The 13,569-nt window shown below is 47.2% G+C and overlaps 1 protein-coding gene across 2 annotated transcripts in view; it reads left to right on the forward strand.

The window, feature by feature from the left end:
• Positions 1-13,274, forward strand: part of Supt6h (SPT6 homolog, histone chaperone and transcription elongation factor) — a 36,531-nt gene extending 23,257 nt beyond the window's left edge. Inside the window, exons 26-37 of one of the 2 annotated variants that reach the window (XM_075991489.1) lie at positions 394-541; positions 1,854-1,996; positions 3,307-3,447; positions 5,772-5,967; positions 6,326-6,564; positions 7,055-7,168; positions 7,337-7,461; positions 9,998-10,110; positions 10,409-10,486; positions 10,570-10,736; positions 11,178-11,365; positions 12,099-13,274. In XM_075991489.1, coding sequence (XP_075847604.1) covers positions 394-541; positions 1,854-1,996; positions 3,307-3,447; positions 5,772-5,967; positions 6,326-6,564; positions 7,055-7,168; positions 7,337-7,461; positions 9,998-10,110; positions 10,409-10,486; positions 10,570-10,736; positions 11,178-11,365; positions 12,099-12,285 — 1,839 coding nt within the window. In that variant the 3' untranslated portion in view covers positions 12,286-13,274. The remainder of the gene's footprint in view (positions 1-393; positions 542-1,853; positions 1,997-3,306; positions 3,448-5,771; positions 5,968-6,325; positions 6,565-7,054; positions 7,169-7,336; positions 7,462-9,997; positions 10,111-10,408; positions 10,487-10,569; positions 10,737-11,177; positions 11,366-12,098) is intronic. The other variant, XM_075991490.1, reaches the window with a different exon arrangement.
• Positions 13,275-13,569: the final 295 nt, after the last annotated feature.

The raw sequence follows: 13,569 nt of genomic DNA on the forward strand, positions 1-13,569 counted from the left end.
ATGTGTACTGTGCTTGCCCTTGAGGCCTTATTCTAAATCCTCCCCAAGAGCAGAACTTTACACTGCCTCCTTTATTCATGGGGCTCCTGAAGCATACTGTGTCCTAAGGGCAACCTTGAAATCTCCTCTATTAAGATGGGAACAGTAACACACACCTGTAATAAATAACCCCAGCTGTTCAGGAGGTTGAAGCAGGACGATCCCACGTTCAAGGGCTGCTTGGACAACATAGACACCAATGTGAAAAGGTGAAAGAAGTGAGAATTTCCTTCAGTAAATGTTGACAGTAAAAAAAAGCATGGACAGGTGCAAACTGTATACCTCCTGTCACTAAAATTCCCAGTGAGTCAGGTTAGGGGCTGTGAGGCTTTTCCTAATGGACGTCTTCCCCAGGGCTATGGTGACAAGCACATCACACTGTATGATATCCGAGCAGAGCTCAGTTGTCGGTATAAGGACCTCAGGACAGCCTACCGCTCTCCTAACACAGAGGAGATCTTCAATATGTTAACCAAAGAGACTCCGGAGACCTTCTACATTGGTGAGTTATGAGTCTGTATTTATACTCAGAGAATGCTGTTGGGGAACTCAGGCATTTACCACATGCACATAAACTGAAAATGATTTCAGTAGAAGAAGACAGTTTTGCAGGGTATGGTGGCACACACCTTTAATCCTCCCAGAGGCAGGCTGGTCTACAGAACAAGTTCCAGAACACCTAGGGATACACATAGAAACCCTGTCTCGAAAAAATCAAACCGAAAAAAGTTTGTATGTAAGGTGAGGAAGACCAAGAGACCTATTGTCCTAGTTGCTTTCCTGATGCTGGGATAAAGCACTGACCAAAAGCAGCTTTTCAGGAGGAAAGTGCTTATTACATCTTCCAGGTTAGAGTCCATCATTGAGGGAAGGAAGCCAGGACTTCCTTCTGCTTGAGGCAGGGACTGAAGCAGACACCATGGAGCAATGCTGCTTGCTTTTACTGGCTTGCTGTCAGGCTAGTGTTCAACTGCCTTTCTTCATCCCGCAGTACTTGCCTGGGAGTGACGCTGTCCATGGTAGGGTAGGCCCTCCTCTTTCAGTTAGCAGTCAAAAAAATGTCCCCAATGACATGTTCACAGGGCAACCTGATAGAGTAATTCCTCAGTTGATGTCTCCTCTTCTTAGGTGACTCTACTTTTTGTGAAGTTGACAAAATTAACCAGTATAGCTCTTAGGAAATAATGCAAGGCCTAGACTGGAAGTCAAATCTGTCCGCACCTGTTGGCGCAGACCCGTCACCTCTCCTACTTGGGAGGGTAAAGCAGGAGGACTGTAAATTTGGGGACAGCCAAAGCTACAGAGTGAATTCACAGGAACTTGGTGAGAAGGATCTCACAGTGAAAGGTAAAAGGCAGGTGTAACTCCCTGTTATAGCATTTCTCTAGTATTTTCAAGGCCCTGAGTTCAATCCCCAACACCGCCAAAGTACAAATAAAGTTCTGTCTCTATCTTGCTTTGAGGTCTTTCTTGGAGTTGTCTTTTAGGCATCATTTCTCTGACATTAAATGTAGGGAAGGTCTCAGCCCTCCAAGATGAGATGCTGTGAGATGTGTTGTGTCAGCAAGGGGCAGTGGGAAGGAGGCAGCTCTCTAGTCTCATTTTTTTGTTGTTGTTCTTTTCTTTTCTTTTTCAAGATAGGGTTTCTCTGCGTAGCTTTGGGGCCTGTCCTGGAACTTTCTCTATAGACCACACTGGCCTCGAACTCCCAGAGATGTGCCTGTCTCTGCCTCCCGAGTGCTGGGATTAAAGTGTGCAGTACCACCGCGCCTGACTCCCTCCATTCTCTTAGTAACCTGCTTTCTTTCCTATAGGAAAGCTCATCATCTGTAATGTTACTGGCATTGCTCACAGGCGCCCACAGGGTGAGAGCTATGACCAGGCCATCCGAAATGATGAGACAGGACTGTGGCAGTGCCCCTTCTGTCAACAGGACAACTTCCCTGAACTAAGCGAGGTATGTGCTGCAGTGTTGCTGTAAGTTTTTTTTTTTTTTAAACTGAGAAGTCTGATGATTTGAGAGAGTATTTTAGTTCATGCTCTCATCAAAAAAGTACACAAAGGAAGGGGGTGGAAGACAATTTTAACATGAATCTCCTCTTTTCATTCTGACGCAGTCACTGTAACCTCTAATTCTTGCCCCCCTTTTCGTTTGTCACTCTGGCGAGTTAGGACTTAGATGTGTTTTCATCCACAGAGTAGACGGTGTCCTTATACTTGCTTGAGGGTGTGTGTGCCTCTGTATGATTTTTGTATTATCCCCGCTCTGATTTCCCTTGATTCTTTTAGGCATGATGTGCCTGCCTACCTTTTATATTTCTTTTTTTTTTCCCTCTGTAGATGAGGTCTCATTATGTACCCTTGACTGGCCTGGAGCTCACTATGTAGATGAGGCTGGCTTTGAACTCATAGAGATAGATCCTGCCTCTGCCTCCTCAGTGCTGAAATTTAAGGTGTGCGTCACCATACCCAGCTATCACATTCTTTTTTAATGTCACCTAGCATTTTCTGCTTTTTCACTTACTATTAGGTCCATTGTAGCAAGTTCTTGTATAGATACTTGTCACACTCACTAGGACAGAACAGAACAAAAGAAACCACAGTGGAATTAGGAAGTCAGTCGGTTGAGCGTGAAAGTTTCATCTAATGACCTTAGTGACAAACATGAAGTCAAGGAATCTGGACGTTCACAGATTTGTTTGGTGTGTAACTAACTGAGTTTCCAGACCAGTGCTGAGCATCAGTGGTAGAATAAGTTACAGCAACCTTAGATACCCTTTTCTGTTGATTTGTGTGGTTTTTAGTTTTTTATTTCTTTTGTATATTTGTGTACACACCATTTGTGTGTGTGTTGGTTAGTGGGGGTGGGGGATTCTATTGCATGCATCCCAGGGATCAAACTAAGGTCATCAGGCCTGGTGGCAGGAGCCTTTCCCCACTGAGTCATCTTGCTAACTCCCTGATTTTTCTTTTTTTAAGATATATTCACTTTATTTTAAATGTGACTATTTTGCCTGTGTGGGTATATGTGTACCATGTGGTATACTTGGTGCCCTCAGAGGTCAGAAAAGGACATTTGCCCTTATAACTAGAGTTATTGTTTGTGAGCTTCTGTATGGATACTGGGAATCGACCCCAGGTTCTTTGCAAGAGAAATAAATACTCTTAACCACTGGGCCATCTCTCCAGTCTTCCCACTCCCCCAGTACTCTCTTCTGAACACAGGAGCTCCAGAATCTTAATAATCAACCTCCTTTCTCTTCTCAGGTCTGGAACCACTTCGACAGTGGTTCGTGCCCTGGCCAGGCCATTGGTGTGAAAACAAGGCTTGACAATGGTGTCACTGGCTTCATCCCTACCAAATTTCTCAGTGACAAGGTGGTGAAGAGGCCAGAGGAGCGAGTGAAGGTAGATGGATGACTAGACTGTGGAGTAGTGTGTTTTCTAGTTGCCCCACTTGGGCTTCCTAACTTGGGGCTGCCCCCACCAGGAGTTGGGCTCTGTTCCCAGTGACTGCTGGTTGCTGGTGGTGAGGGCAGAAAGAGGATTTATAATAACTGGAAGAAGCCGGTTGGGAGCATCTGAATGAGTAGTGGCTTTTGTCTGCTGCATTTGTAAAGCAGTTTCTGCTGGTCTCAAGCCCTTTGGGAAAGGGTTCCTTCCTGTGTGGGAAGCTGTGGTTTTAGCACAAGGCAGGAAGTGAGACCCAACCTCACAAATAAGAAAGCACTGCCTGTTCTCCCCTTTATACAGTGTTGCTCAGGAGATTGCAGAGCTGTGTGACACAGCCCTGTCTATAAACTGACTACCTCTGGGCTTCACAGTAGGACAGGGCCACACAGAAGGAAGGTCTGAATGAGAGGTTGGCAGTAAGTCTCCTCCTGCAGCCGCCGTGAACTGGGCTTCAGCTAGACACTCATTGTGTTCATTCTGTCCTCCACCCCGTGTGTTTATCTGCGTGTGTGTGTGTTAGACAGTCAGTGAGTGTGGTCCATGTTCTGTCCTCCACCTGTGTGTTTATCTCTCTCTCTGTGTGTGTGTGTGTGTGTGTGTGTGTGTGTGTGTGTGTGTGTGTGTGTGTGTGTGTTAGACAGTCAGTGAGTGTGGTCCGTGTTCTGTCCTCCACCCCGTGTGGGGCAGTTATACACATACACTTGGTGGTCAGAGAATAGCTTTTCCAGAGTTGATCCTCTCCTTCCACCCTGTGTTGTTGGTTTGGATTGGGGGCAGGATGGGGCATATGTTTAGTTTTTGAGACTTATAACTTGATGTTATAGACCATTATAGAGATCTGCTTGCCTCTCTCTCTTGAGTGCTGGGGTTAAAGGTGTGCACCACTATACCCAGTTTTACCTCAGTTTTTATGGTTCCTTGTGTAGGAAGGATCAGACTCAGGTCTCCAGGCTTGCATAAGTGCCTTTACACACTGAACCGTCCCCCCAGCCATCTCTATTTTGTCTCTAATCCTACAACTTCAGATACGCTTTTTCTCCTCTAAGATAGGGTCTTATGTAACCCAGCTTTAAATTTTGTATGTAGCTGAGGGAGGACCTTCAACTTCTAATCTCCCTGCCTCTACCTCCCAAGTGTTAAAATTAACAGGCATGTGCCATCCTGTTTCTGTGTAGTGCTAGGAATTAAATCTAGGGTCTGTGAATGCTGGGAAAGCATTCTAGTAGTTGAGCCACCTCTTCAGCTCCCCGATTTCTTTAGAGACATCTAAGTCAGTGGTGTGGCTGGATCCAGATTTGCCAGACACCCTGTGTCTTAGTTACTTACTGTTTTATTGCTGCGAAAAGACAACATGACCAAGGCAGCTTGTACAAGAAAGCATTTAATTGGAAGCTTACTTAACAGTTTTAGGTTAGTCCATGAGCATCATGACTCAGCGGCTAAGAGCACTGCCTGCTCTTCCAAAACTCCTGAGTTAAATTCCCAGCAACTGCATAGTGGCTCACAACCCTCTGTAATGAGATCTAGTGCCCTTTTAAGGAAGAGATCTGATCAGTCATCCTTATCAACATAGACCTTGAAACCTAATATGAACAAGTTCAACATAGCCACCATATACGAGCTTCCCATGCATGCTTCAGCCTTGCCAAGGCATAAATTTCTTTTCTTTTTTCTTTCTTTTTTTTCTTTTCTTTTTTTTGTCAATTTCATAATCCATCATGGTGGAAAGGTGGCAGGCATGGCTCTAAAGCAGTAGCTGAGAGTTTTTTACATACTGATCCATAGGCCACAGGCAGAGAAAGGTGCTGGTCTAGCCTGGGCTTTTGAACCCTCAAAACTAATCCTAGTGACACCCCTCCTGCAACTAGGCCCTGCTTCCTAATCTTTCCAACAGTTCATCATCTGAAGACTAAGCATATATGAGTCTGGGGGCCATTTTCATCCAACTTTCCTAACCTGTATGAGTCAGTCTGGGAGGGCTGCGGGCTTAAGGCTCAAAAAAGACGTTCTTACAGTGAAGTGAGGATTTTCAACAGGATCCAAAAAGACTGCTTAAATCAGGAGAAATAGACAAACAGTTTCTCAGAAAAGAGCGTGAGCTTTAGCAAGCAGAAGAATGCTGGTAATGACCCTCCAGTTTTCCAGCATACACCTGCCCACTCCAAATTCTACTTTGGGCAAGCTCCACCTTTCTGTTTGGGCTTTGCAGTTCTATGTGAAATAAAACATTGGACTAGATAGTCTTTGTCCCTTCCAGCTCACATGTTCTGTGGATCTAGGTGGGGATGACTGTTCACTGCCGTATCATGAAGATTGATATTGAAAAGTTCAGTGCAGACCTGACCTGCCGGACCTCAGACCTCATGGACAGGAACAATGAGTGGAAACTGCCCAAGGACACCTACTATGATTTTGATGCTGAAGCTGCAGACCACAAGCAGGAAGAGGACATGAAGCGAAAGCAGCAACGAACTAGTGAGTGACCAGCAGTAGGCCTTGCACCTGAATGCTACAGCTTATACTTGGGGACTTAGGCTGCGGAGTTTATGTGCATCAGTTCCCCGGGGGGTGAGGGTGCCCAGTTTTATGAGGCCCAGAGGCATGAAAGACAAGAGTGAGCAGAACTGGAACCACGGGCTCCTGGCTTACATTTTGCTAAACTTCATTTACTCAAACAGTCTAAGAACTGAGGTTGATAGCTCATTCACATCAGAGAACCCAAGCCCAGAAAGTGTCTCAGAATCCCATAGTGGGTCAGAAGCTATCCATGATTGTCCTGTTGCTGTCAGCTCCTAACCCATCACCTGGTCTGTCTCTCTCCTGCCCCCTTCAGCATACATCAAGCGAGTGATTGCACATCCATCTTTCCATAACATAAATTTCAAGCAAGCAGAAAAGATGATGGAGACCATGGACCAAGGCGATGTTATCATCCGGCCCAGCAGCAAGGGTGAAAACCATCTGACCGTGACCTGGAAAGTCAGTGATGGCATCTACCAGCATGTGGATGTGCGGGAGGAGGGCAAGGAAAATGCCTTCAGCCTGGGAGCCACTTTATGGATCAACAGTGAGGTGAGCCGTGCCTGAACAAGTTCTTTCTGGTTGCTTTCACTGACACCTAACTTGAACACATCATACATATTTGTGATATGCAGCACAACAAAGCAAGGTAATTTATAGAATAAATTACTAGCTCCCCCCCCCCATATTTCTAATTTTAAAATCGCTTAGAGAGAATTATTGAGGAAGTGGGGGAAATGATGGAGTGCATACATACATACACATGAGGTCTCTTATCTGTGTTCAGTAGGGAGATATCCAAAGTTCCCCGTTGTTTCTAAATACAGTGAAACATCACAGTTAGTATTTAAAGAACTTTATTCTGGTAAGCCAGTGTCTGGGATTTAGTCAAACCAGTTGATAAATTGAAGGGATTTTGCAGTAGAATGAGGGGGAAGTCAGCCCCTGCTGAGCAGAACTGCTGTCATGTTCCTTCAGGGTGGTTTATAAAAGAGTCTCAGGTCTGGATGTGACATGTGAGGTCTTAATGGTCTTCCTGTAGGAATTTGAAGACTTGGATGAGATTGTTGCCCGCTATGTCCAGCCCATGGCTTCCTTTGCTCGAGACCTTCTGAACCACAAGTATTACCAGGACTGTAGTGGTGGGGACCGGAAGGTAAGTCTGAGACACTGTGAGGATGACGCCTTCCAGGCTCTTAAGGATGGACACTTCCTCTGAGTGTAGGGGTCTCAGTGGTGAAGGAAGTATATGTGCGTATGTACCAGTCATTGTATACCAAGCATGCTCTACCATTCCAACCTGTCCCCCTCATTCTACCCCCAGAAGTTAGAGGAGCTGCTCATCAAAACTAAGAAGGAGAAGCCCACCTTCATCCCTTACTTCATCTGTGCCTGCAAGGAACTTCCCGGCAAGTTCCTTCTGGGATACCAACCCCGGGGTAAACCCAGGTGAGCACTGGTGCTGAGAAGCTGCTGCCTTTGGGGTCTACACATAGGCTAGAAGAGAGCCACACCACTCTGGTTCCACCTTCCTTTGTCCTCTTAACCCTTTGAGAGGTAGGGAAAGGGTTCATGATGCACATCTATCCAGGCAGTGACTGCACAGAATTGTATGCATCAGGAGAATTTTGTGGTGGTTTGGTTTTGTTGCTGATGCTCTTCCTTCCTTCCTTCCTTCCTTCCTTCCTTCCTTCCTTCCTTTCTTCCTTCCTTCCTATGTAAGCTGATTGATTGTGATGTAATGTGATGTAAATGACAGTGTTGTCTACATGCCTGGTAGAGACAGAAAGCAACAAGTCACCTAAGAAAGTCACCCTCATCCACACTAGAAAAGGAATTCCCTTCGCTACCGCTCCCCAGGCACTACAGTGATTAGGAAGGCTTCCTCATTCATTTTTCTAGAACTTTCAGCACATGGTAGCTCACTGATGCTACATTGTGTATCTTCTGAGTGTGGATGAGGTGGATGTGTCTCCTACTCTGTTCCCTTCCGTGTATGACTGGCAGGCTGCTTTGTCTGAGGCATTCCTTCTTCACCTCTCTAGCTCACCCTGTCCAGTTTCCTTAGGGTGACCTGCTTAGGTCTTTTAAACACTCTAGTGATGATAGCTGCCTTCTCTGCCTGGCACGAGCCATCCTACCCTTAGCACTGTATTGGTCACATGTGATACATAGTGGGGCTCTGGAGCCTTGTGGCACCTGGAATATCATGCTCTTTTTTGAAATACCTAGAGTGACAGCCAGGACACTGTGAGATTATGAACATCTCGTGAAGACCACATAAGAAAGTTGAGGACATGAAAGAAAGATTCAACACAGTAGCTTCTCATAGAAGGGAGCAGAGACTCGTTGACTTCTGTCTGTGTATGGAGATTTAGAAAGTAGTTTTTTGGTTGTGAGCCCAGCCTTTAACGTAGTTTTTGACTGAGTGTAAGTGAGGCCTTCAGCATGTTTAGCATTGTCTCAGTTGTTTGTGGCTCTTCTTGAGTGAGCGTAGCACTACGTTTAGGTATGATGACTGCCTTGTATACTTGCTCCATTGTTCTTTGTGACTGTCCTTTAGGTCTAAGGGCTGTTGTGCTTGGTACATGGGCGGAATATACAGAACTCAAACTTAGAACTAGAACCAGGTATGAAACTAAGTAAGGCCCATCCTCTTAGCCAGTTGGCTACTCTCGCAAATAGTGAGTGAGGACAGACTAACCACCTTTTGAGTGCTAAAGAGTTTGCCTTTTCTCCTTTTTATTTATTTATTTATTTTTTAATTTATTTATTTATTATGTATACAGTGTTTTGCCTGGGTGTATTCTTGTACACCAGAAGAGGGCACCAGATCTCATTGCAGATGGTTGTGAGCCACCATGTGGTTGCTGGCAATTGAACTCAGGACCTCTGGAAGAGCAGTCAGTGCTCTTAACCTCTGAGCCATCTCTGCAGCCCCTCCTTTTTTTTTTTTTTTTGAGATGGGCTTTCTCTCTGTAACAGCCCTGGCTGTCCTAGCTCTGTAGACCAGGCTGGCCTTTAAGTCACAGAGATCCATCAGGCTCTGCCTCCTGAATGCTGGGATAAGGGCATGCACCATTACCGCCCAGCTAGAATCCTCCTTTCTTTATTGGAGCTGCCCAGGGAGGCCTCTTCCCACCTGATGTTCTGTCCCCTTGGTCTCACTCTACCTGTAGCCTGTTGTCTGCAGTGAAGACACCCCCTCTGGTGCATCCTCCAGCACAGCTTCCCTGACAGCCTGTACTCAGCACACAAGGCCTCTGCCTCCTTAGCCTTAATTGTGCTCTGTCATGTGCAGCCTGTCCCTGTCATCTCTCCTCCCCCAGCACCCAGCTGATACTTATTTGGCCACTTTTTCACAAGTGGTGTCTTTCTTGCTCAGGGTTGTTATTGCTGTGATGAAATATCATGACCAAAGGAAGTTGGCGGGGATGGGTTCATTTGGCGTATACTTCCATATCACATTCATCATGGAAAGAAGTCAGGACAGGAACCTGGAGGCAGGAACTGAAGCAGAGGAGAGCTGCTTACTGACTTACTCAGCCTGTTTGGTTTTTTTTTTTCCTTCCTTTTTTATTATTATTTTTTATTTTTTTGGTTCTTCAAGACAGGGTTTCTCTGTGTAGCCCTAGTTGTGCTGGAACTTTCTTTGTAGACCAGGCTGGCCTTGAACTCACAAAGATCCACTGCCTCTGCCTCCTAAATGCTGGGATTAAAGACATACACCACCACCGCCTGGCCCAGCCTGCTTTCTTACAGAGCCCAAGACCACCAGCCCAGGAGAGGCCCCACCACAATGGACTGGACCTTCCCACATCAGTCGCTAATTAAGAACATGCCCTACAAGCTTGCCTATTGCCAGTCTTTGGAGGCATTTTTCTCAGTTGAGGCTCCCTCCCCTCCGATGACGGTAGCTTGTGTCAAGTTGACAGCACTAGCTAGACAAACAGTATCTGATGCTTGTTTCCTTATAAAATCTCAGGATAGAATATGTAACGGTGACTCCTGAAGGATTCCGGTACCGGGGCCAGATCTTCCCGACTGTGAATGGGCTCTTCAGGTGGTTTAAGGATCACTATCAGGATCCTGTTCCAGGTGAGTTCTACTGTACTCTACCGTAGGCTGTGGTGAGAGGGACACGGTCCTAGCTCAGGGAAGTGAAGTCAGTTATCTTAGCTGCCTCATGCCTGCTCCAGCTTTTCTGCAGCACAGATGCTCTCCATCTCCTGGCTGTCCTGGAACTCATTTTGTAGGTGAGGCTGGCCTCAAACTCATTGAGATCCACCTGCCTCTGCCTCTCTGAGGGCTGGGATTAAAGCTCTTCTGACTCTTGAGCTGGGAAGCCAGAGTAGCTCTCTGGAGGAGCGTAATTGACTGCATCTGTTCCTTACAGGCATCACTCCCAGTAGCAGCAGCAGGACCCGGACCCCTGCTTCCATCAATGCTACCCCAGCCAACATCAATCTTGCAGGTGGGATGCTTGCGGCTGAGACTTGTAGGGCAGTGGGGAACTAGAGGGATTTACATCCTGACATGGCTGTCTGTGTGTTACAGATCTGACACGGGCTGTGAATGCCTTGCCTCAGAACATGACTTCGCAGATGTTCAGTGCCATTGCTGCTGTCACAGGCCAGGGACAGAACCCAAATGCTACCCCAGCCCAGTGGGCATCTAGCCAGTATGGCTATGGTGGCAGCGGAGGAGGCAGCAGCGCCTACCATGTATGTGTTTTCGGGAGGATTCTTCCTGAACTGGGTGGGGAGGAGAGGGGGTGATCATCTTTTGCTTCCAGACTCTGATGCTATAGACACCTGGCCATGTCTGCTACCAGGAGCTTCTTATGCTCGGGCCTAGGAACCATCTCTAACAGATGTTCCTTATCTCCAGAATGTTTGACAGGAAGAGAATAAGAAAGGGCCTGGCCTTTGCACAGGTGGGCTATTTGGAACCCTCAAGCCACCTGAGGTGGTCAAGATTAGTGGGCAACTTTGTATGCTGGTGCTATCCTCCTGACTTTTCTTTATTCTCCAGCACACATCCTGCTTCCAGGTGGGTCACCTGGAAGCACTGTTTGGAGCCAGCTCGCATGGCCTGTCAGAGATTGACAAGGAAGCTGAACAAGCCCGCATCAAACCCTTATTTCTCTGTCTACTCCTTTTCAGGTGTTCCCAACGCCAGCTCAGCAGCCAGTGGCCACACCACTAATGACCCCCAGCTACTCCTACACAACTCCAAGCCAGCCCATTACCACCCCACAATACCACCAACTCCAGGCCAACACTACCCCTCAGTCAACCCAGGCCCAGCCCCAGCCTTCCTCCAGCTCCCGACAACGGCAACAGCAGCCAAAGTGAGTACATAGCTAATGGCACAGCACAGGCAGGTACCTAATAGGAGCAGGTGGTGCCTTGTGGGCTGAAGACTTAATATAAGCAGCTGTTGTATATCTTCTTGAAAGCCAAGACCGTTAAGATGCTCCCATGGTACCAGGTAGTAGTGATGCATGACTTCAATCCCAGCACTTGGGAGGTAAAGGCAGGGGATCTCTGTGAGTTGGAGGCCAGCCTGGTCTACAAAGTGAGTTCCAGGACAGCTAGGGCTGTTACACAGAGAAACCCTGTCTCGGTGAGGAAAAAAAAAAATGTTCCCACGGGCATTGGTTTCTGAGGGAAAAAATGGAAAAGCAACAGAAAGGTTGCTTCCTATAAGAATCAAGTTCTTAGCCGGGCGGTGGTGGCGCACGCCTTTAATCCCAGCACTCGGGAGGCAGAGGCCAGCCTGGTCTACAAGAGCTAGTTCCAGGACAGGCACCAAAGCTACAGAGAAACCCTGTCTCGAAAAACCAAAAAAAAAAAAGAATCAAGTTCTTAAACTGGGTGGTGGCAGTGCACACCTTTAATCCCAGCACTAGGGAGACAGCAGCCATCTGATATCTGTAAGTTTGAAGCCAGTGTGGTCTACAGCGTGAGTTCCAGGAGAGCCAGGTTCCTTTCTGTGATCTCCTCTGTGACTGATAGGAAGGTGTCCTTTCACACACCCAGAAGAATCCTAGTCTCTTCAGGCCCTTCCTTTCTCTCTTCCAGGTCCAACAGCCATGCAGCCATCGACTGGGGCAAAATGGCTGAGCAGTGGCTACAGGAGAAGGAGGCAGAACGACGGAAACAGAAACAGCGGCTGACCCCACGACCCTCTCCCAGTCCCATGATTGAAAGCACCCCTATGTCCATTGCTGGCGATGCGACCCCACTCCTGGACGAGATGGATCGGTAGGGGGCCTGTTCTACAGACTGTGGTTACCTCTGAGGCTTCAAGAGACCTGGCCACCCACAGCCTCACTTCCTGCCCCTCTTTTTTTTTTTTTTTTTTTTTTTTTTGTGGCATGAAATGACATTCTCTTTAATGTCAACCGGGATGGGTGGCTGGATGGATAGCCTTGTGAACTGGTATGCACCAAGGAGCAGTTCTCCCACTCCAGACCTGTGCCAACCACCTGTCCTGGGACCAGGCTAGGAGAGAAGAATGTAGCAGGAGGAGGCGAGTGAAATGGAACAGCTGTTGTCTCCCTGGAAGCCATTTTGAGGTCTGCCCTCACCTGATACAGGCTGTATCAGGCTCAACTTGTACATGTGGGGAAACCAATGCTATTTATTCAGTTTGAGGCAGGAGGGAGAGGATGGAAAATGTTTTCAGTCTTGATGACAATACTTTGGTGGCATCAAAGTAGGACTTTGGGGGACATGTGGAGCAGTGTTGACCTGCCAGCCCCTGTCTACCTACCCTCATCTACCTATCGCCACCTGCTTCTCACCTGTCATTTGAATAAACAGTGTTTCTACAGAGCACTTGCCGAGGCCTCACTATAGCTCCCCGCTGAGGGGTTGCTTCATATCAGTTTGAAACACCAAAAACTTCCTCTCACAATCCATCAGAGAGACCGGGATTCAGATTGCTTGTGGTCACCTCCCTGCTGAGCCCCATGACCCTGTGTGCTTCTTACATCTTTTGTTAGCTGTGTTGAGGTGATGTCTCTAGCCCAGGCTGGCCTTGGAGTTACAGCAGTCCTGCTTCTGCCTCCTAAATGCTGGAGTTGCGGGAATGCACGTGTGCGCTTACGACTTTTTGGGTTTTCTTGGGTTTTCTTTTGAGATAGGGTTTCTCAGTTGTAGCCCTGACTGTCGTAGAACTCAGTCTGTAGACTTCAAACTCAGATCCACCTGCCTCTTCCTTCTGAGTGCTGAGATTAAAAGTGTGAACCACAACCCCCAGCTTATTTTTAATTCTGTATGTGCATGTGTGGGTGTGTGCACAGAAAACCAAGAGGGTTATGGATCCCTTGGAGCTGGAGCTGGAGCAGTAGAGCTGTGAGTCACTGTGCATGAGCATTGAGAGCTCGGGCATTTTTCAAGAGCTGAGCCGTCTGCTGGCCTGTCTCTGCTGTCTTACATTAGCTGTCCTATCTATGAAAAGGAGATGGTGACATACTCAGGGCTGAATGAAATGTTGGGCCAGGGCTTGGGCCTGGTGGTTTTTAGCCACCAGACTACAGTGATGTTC

The sequence above is a fragment of the Microtus pennsylvanicus genome, chromosome 11 (assembly GCF_037038515.1).
Source record: "Microtus pennsylvanicus isolate mMicPen1 chromosome 11, mMicPen1.hap1, whole genome shotgun sequence".
Taxonomy (NCBI): Eukaryota; Metazoa; Chordata; class Mammalia; order Rodentia; family Cricetidae; genus Microtus; species Microtus pennsylvanicus.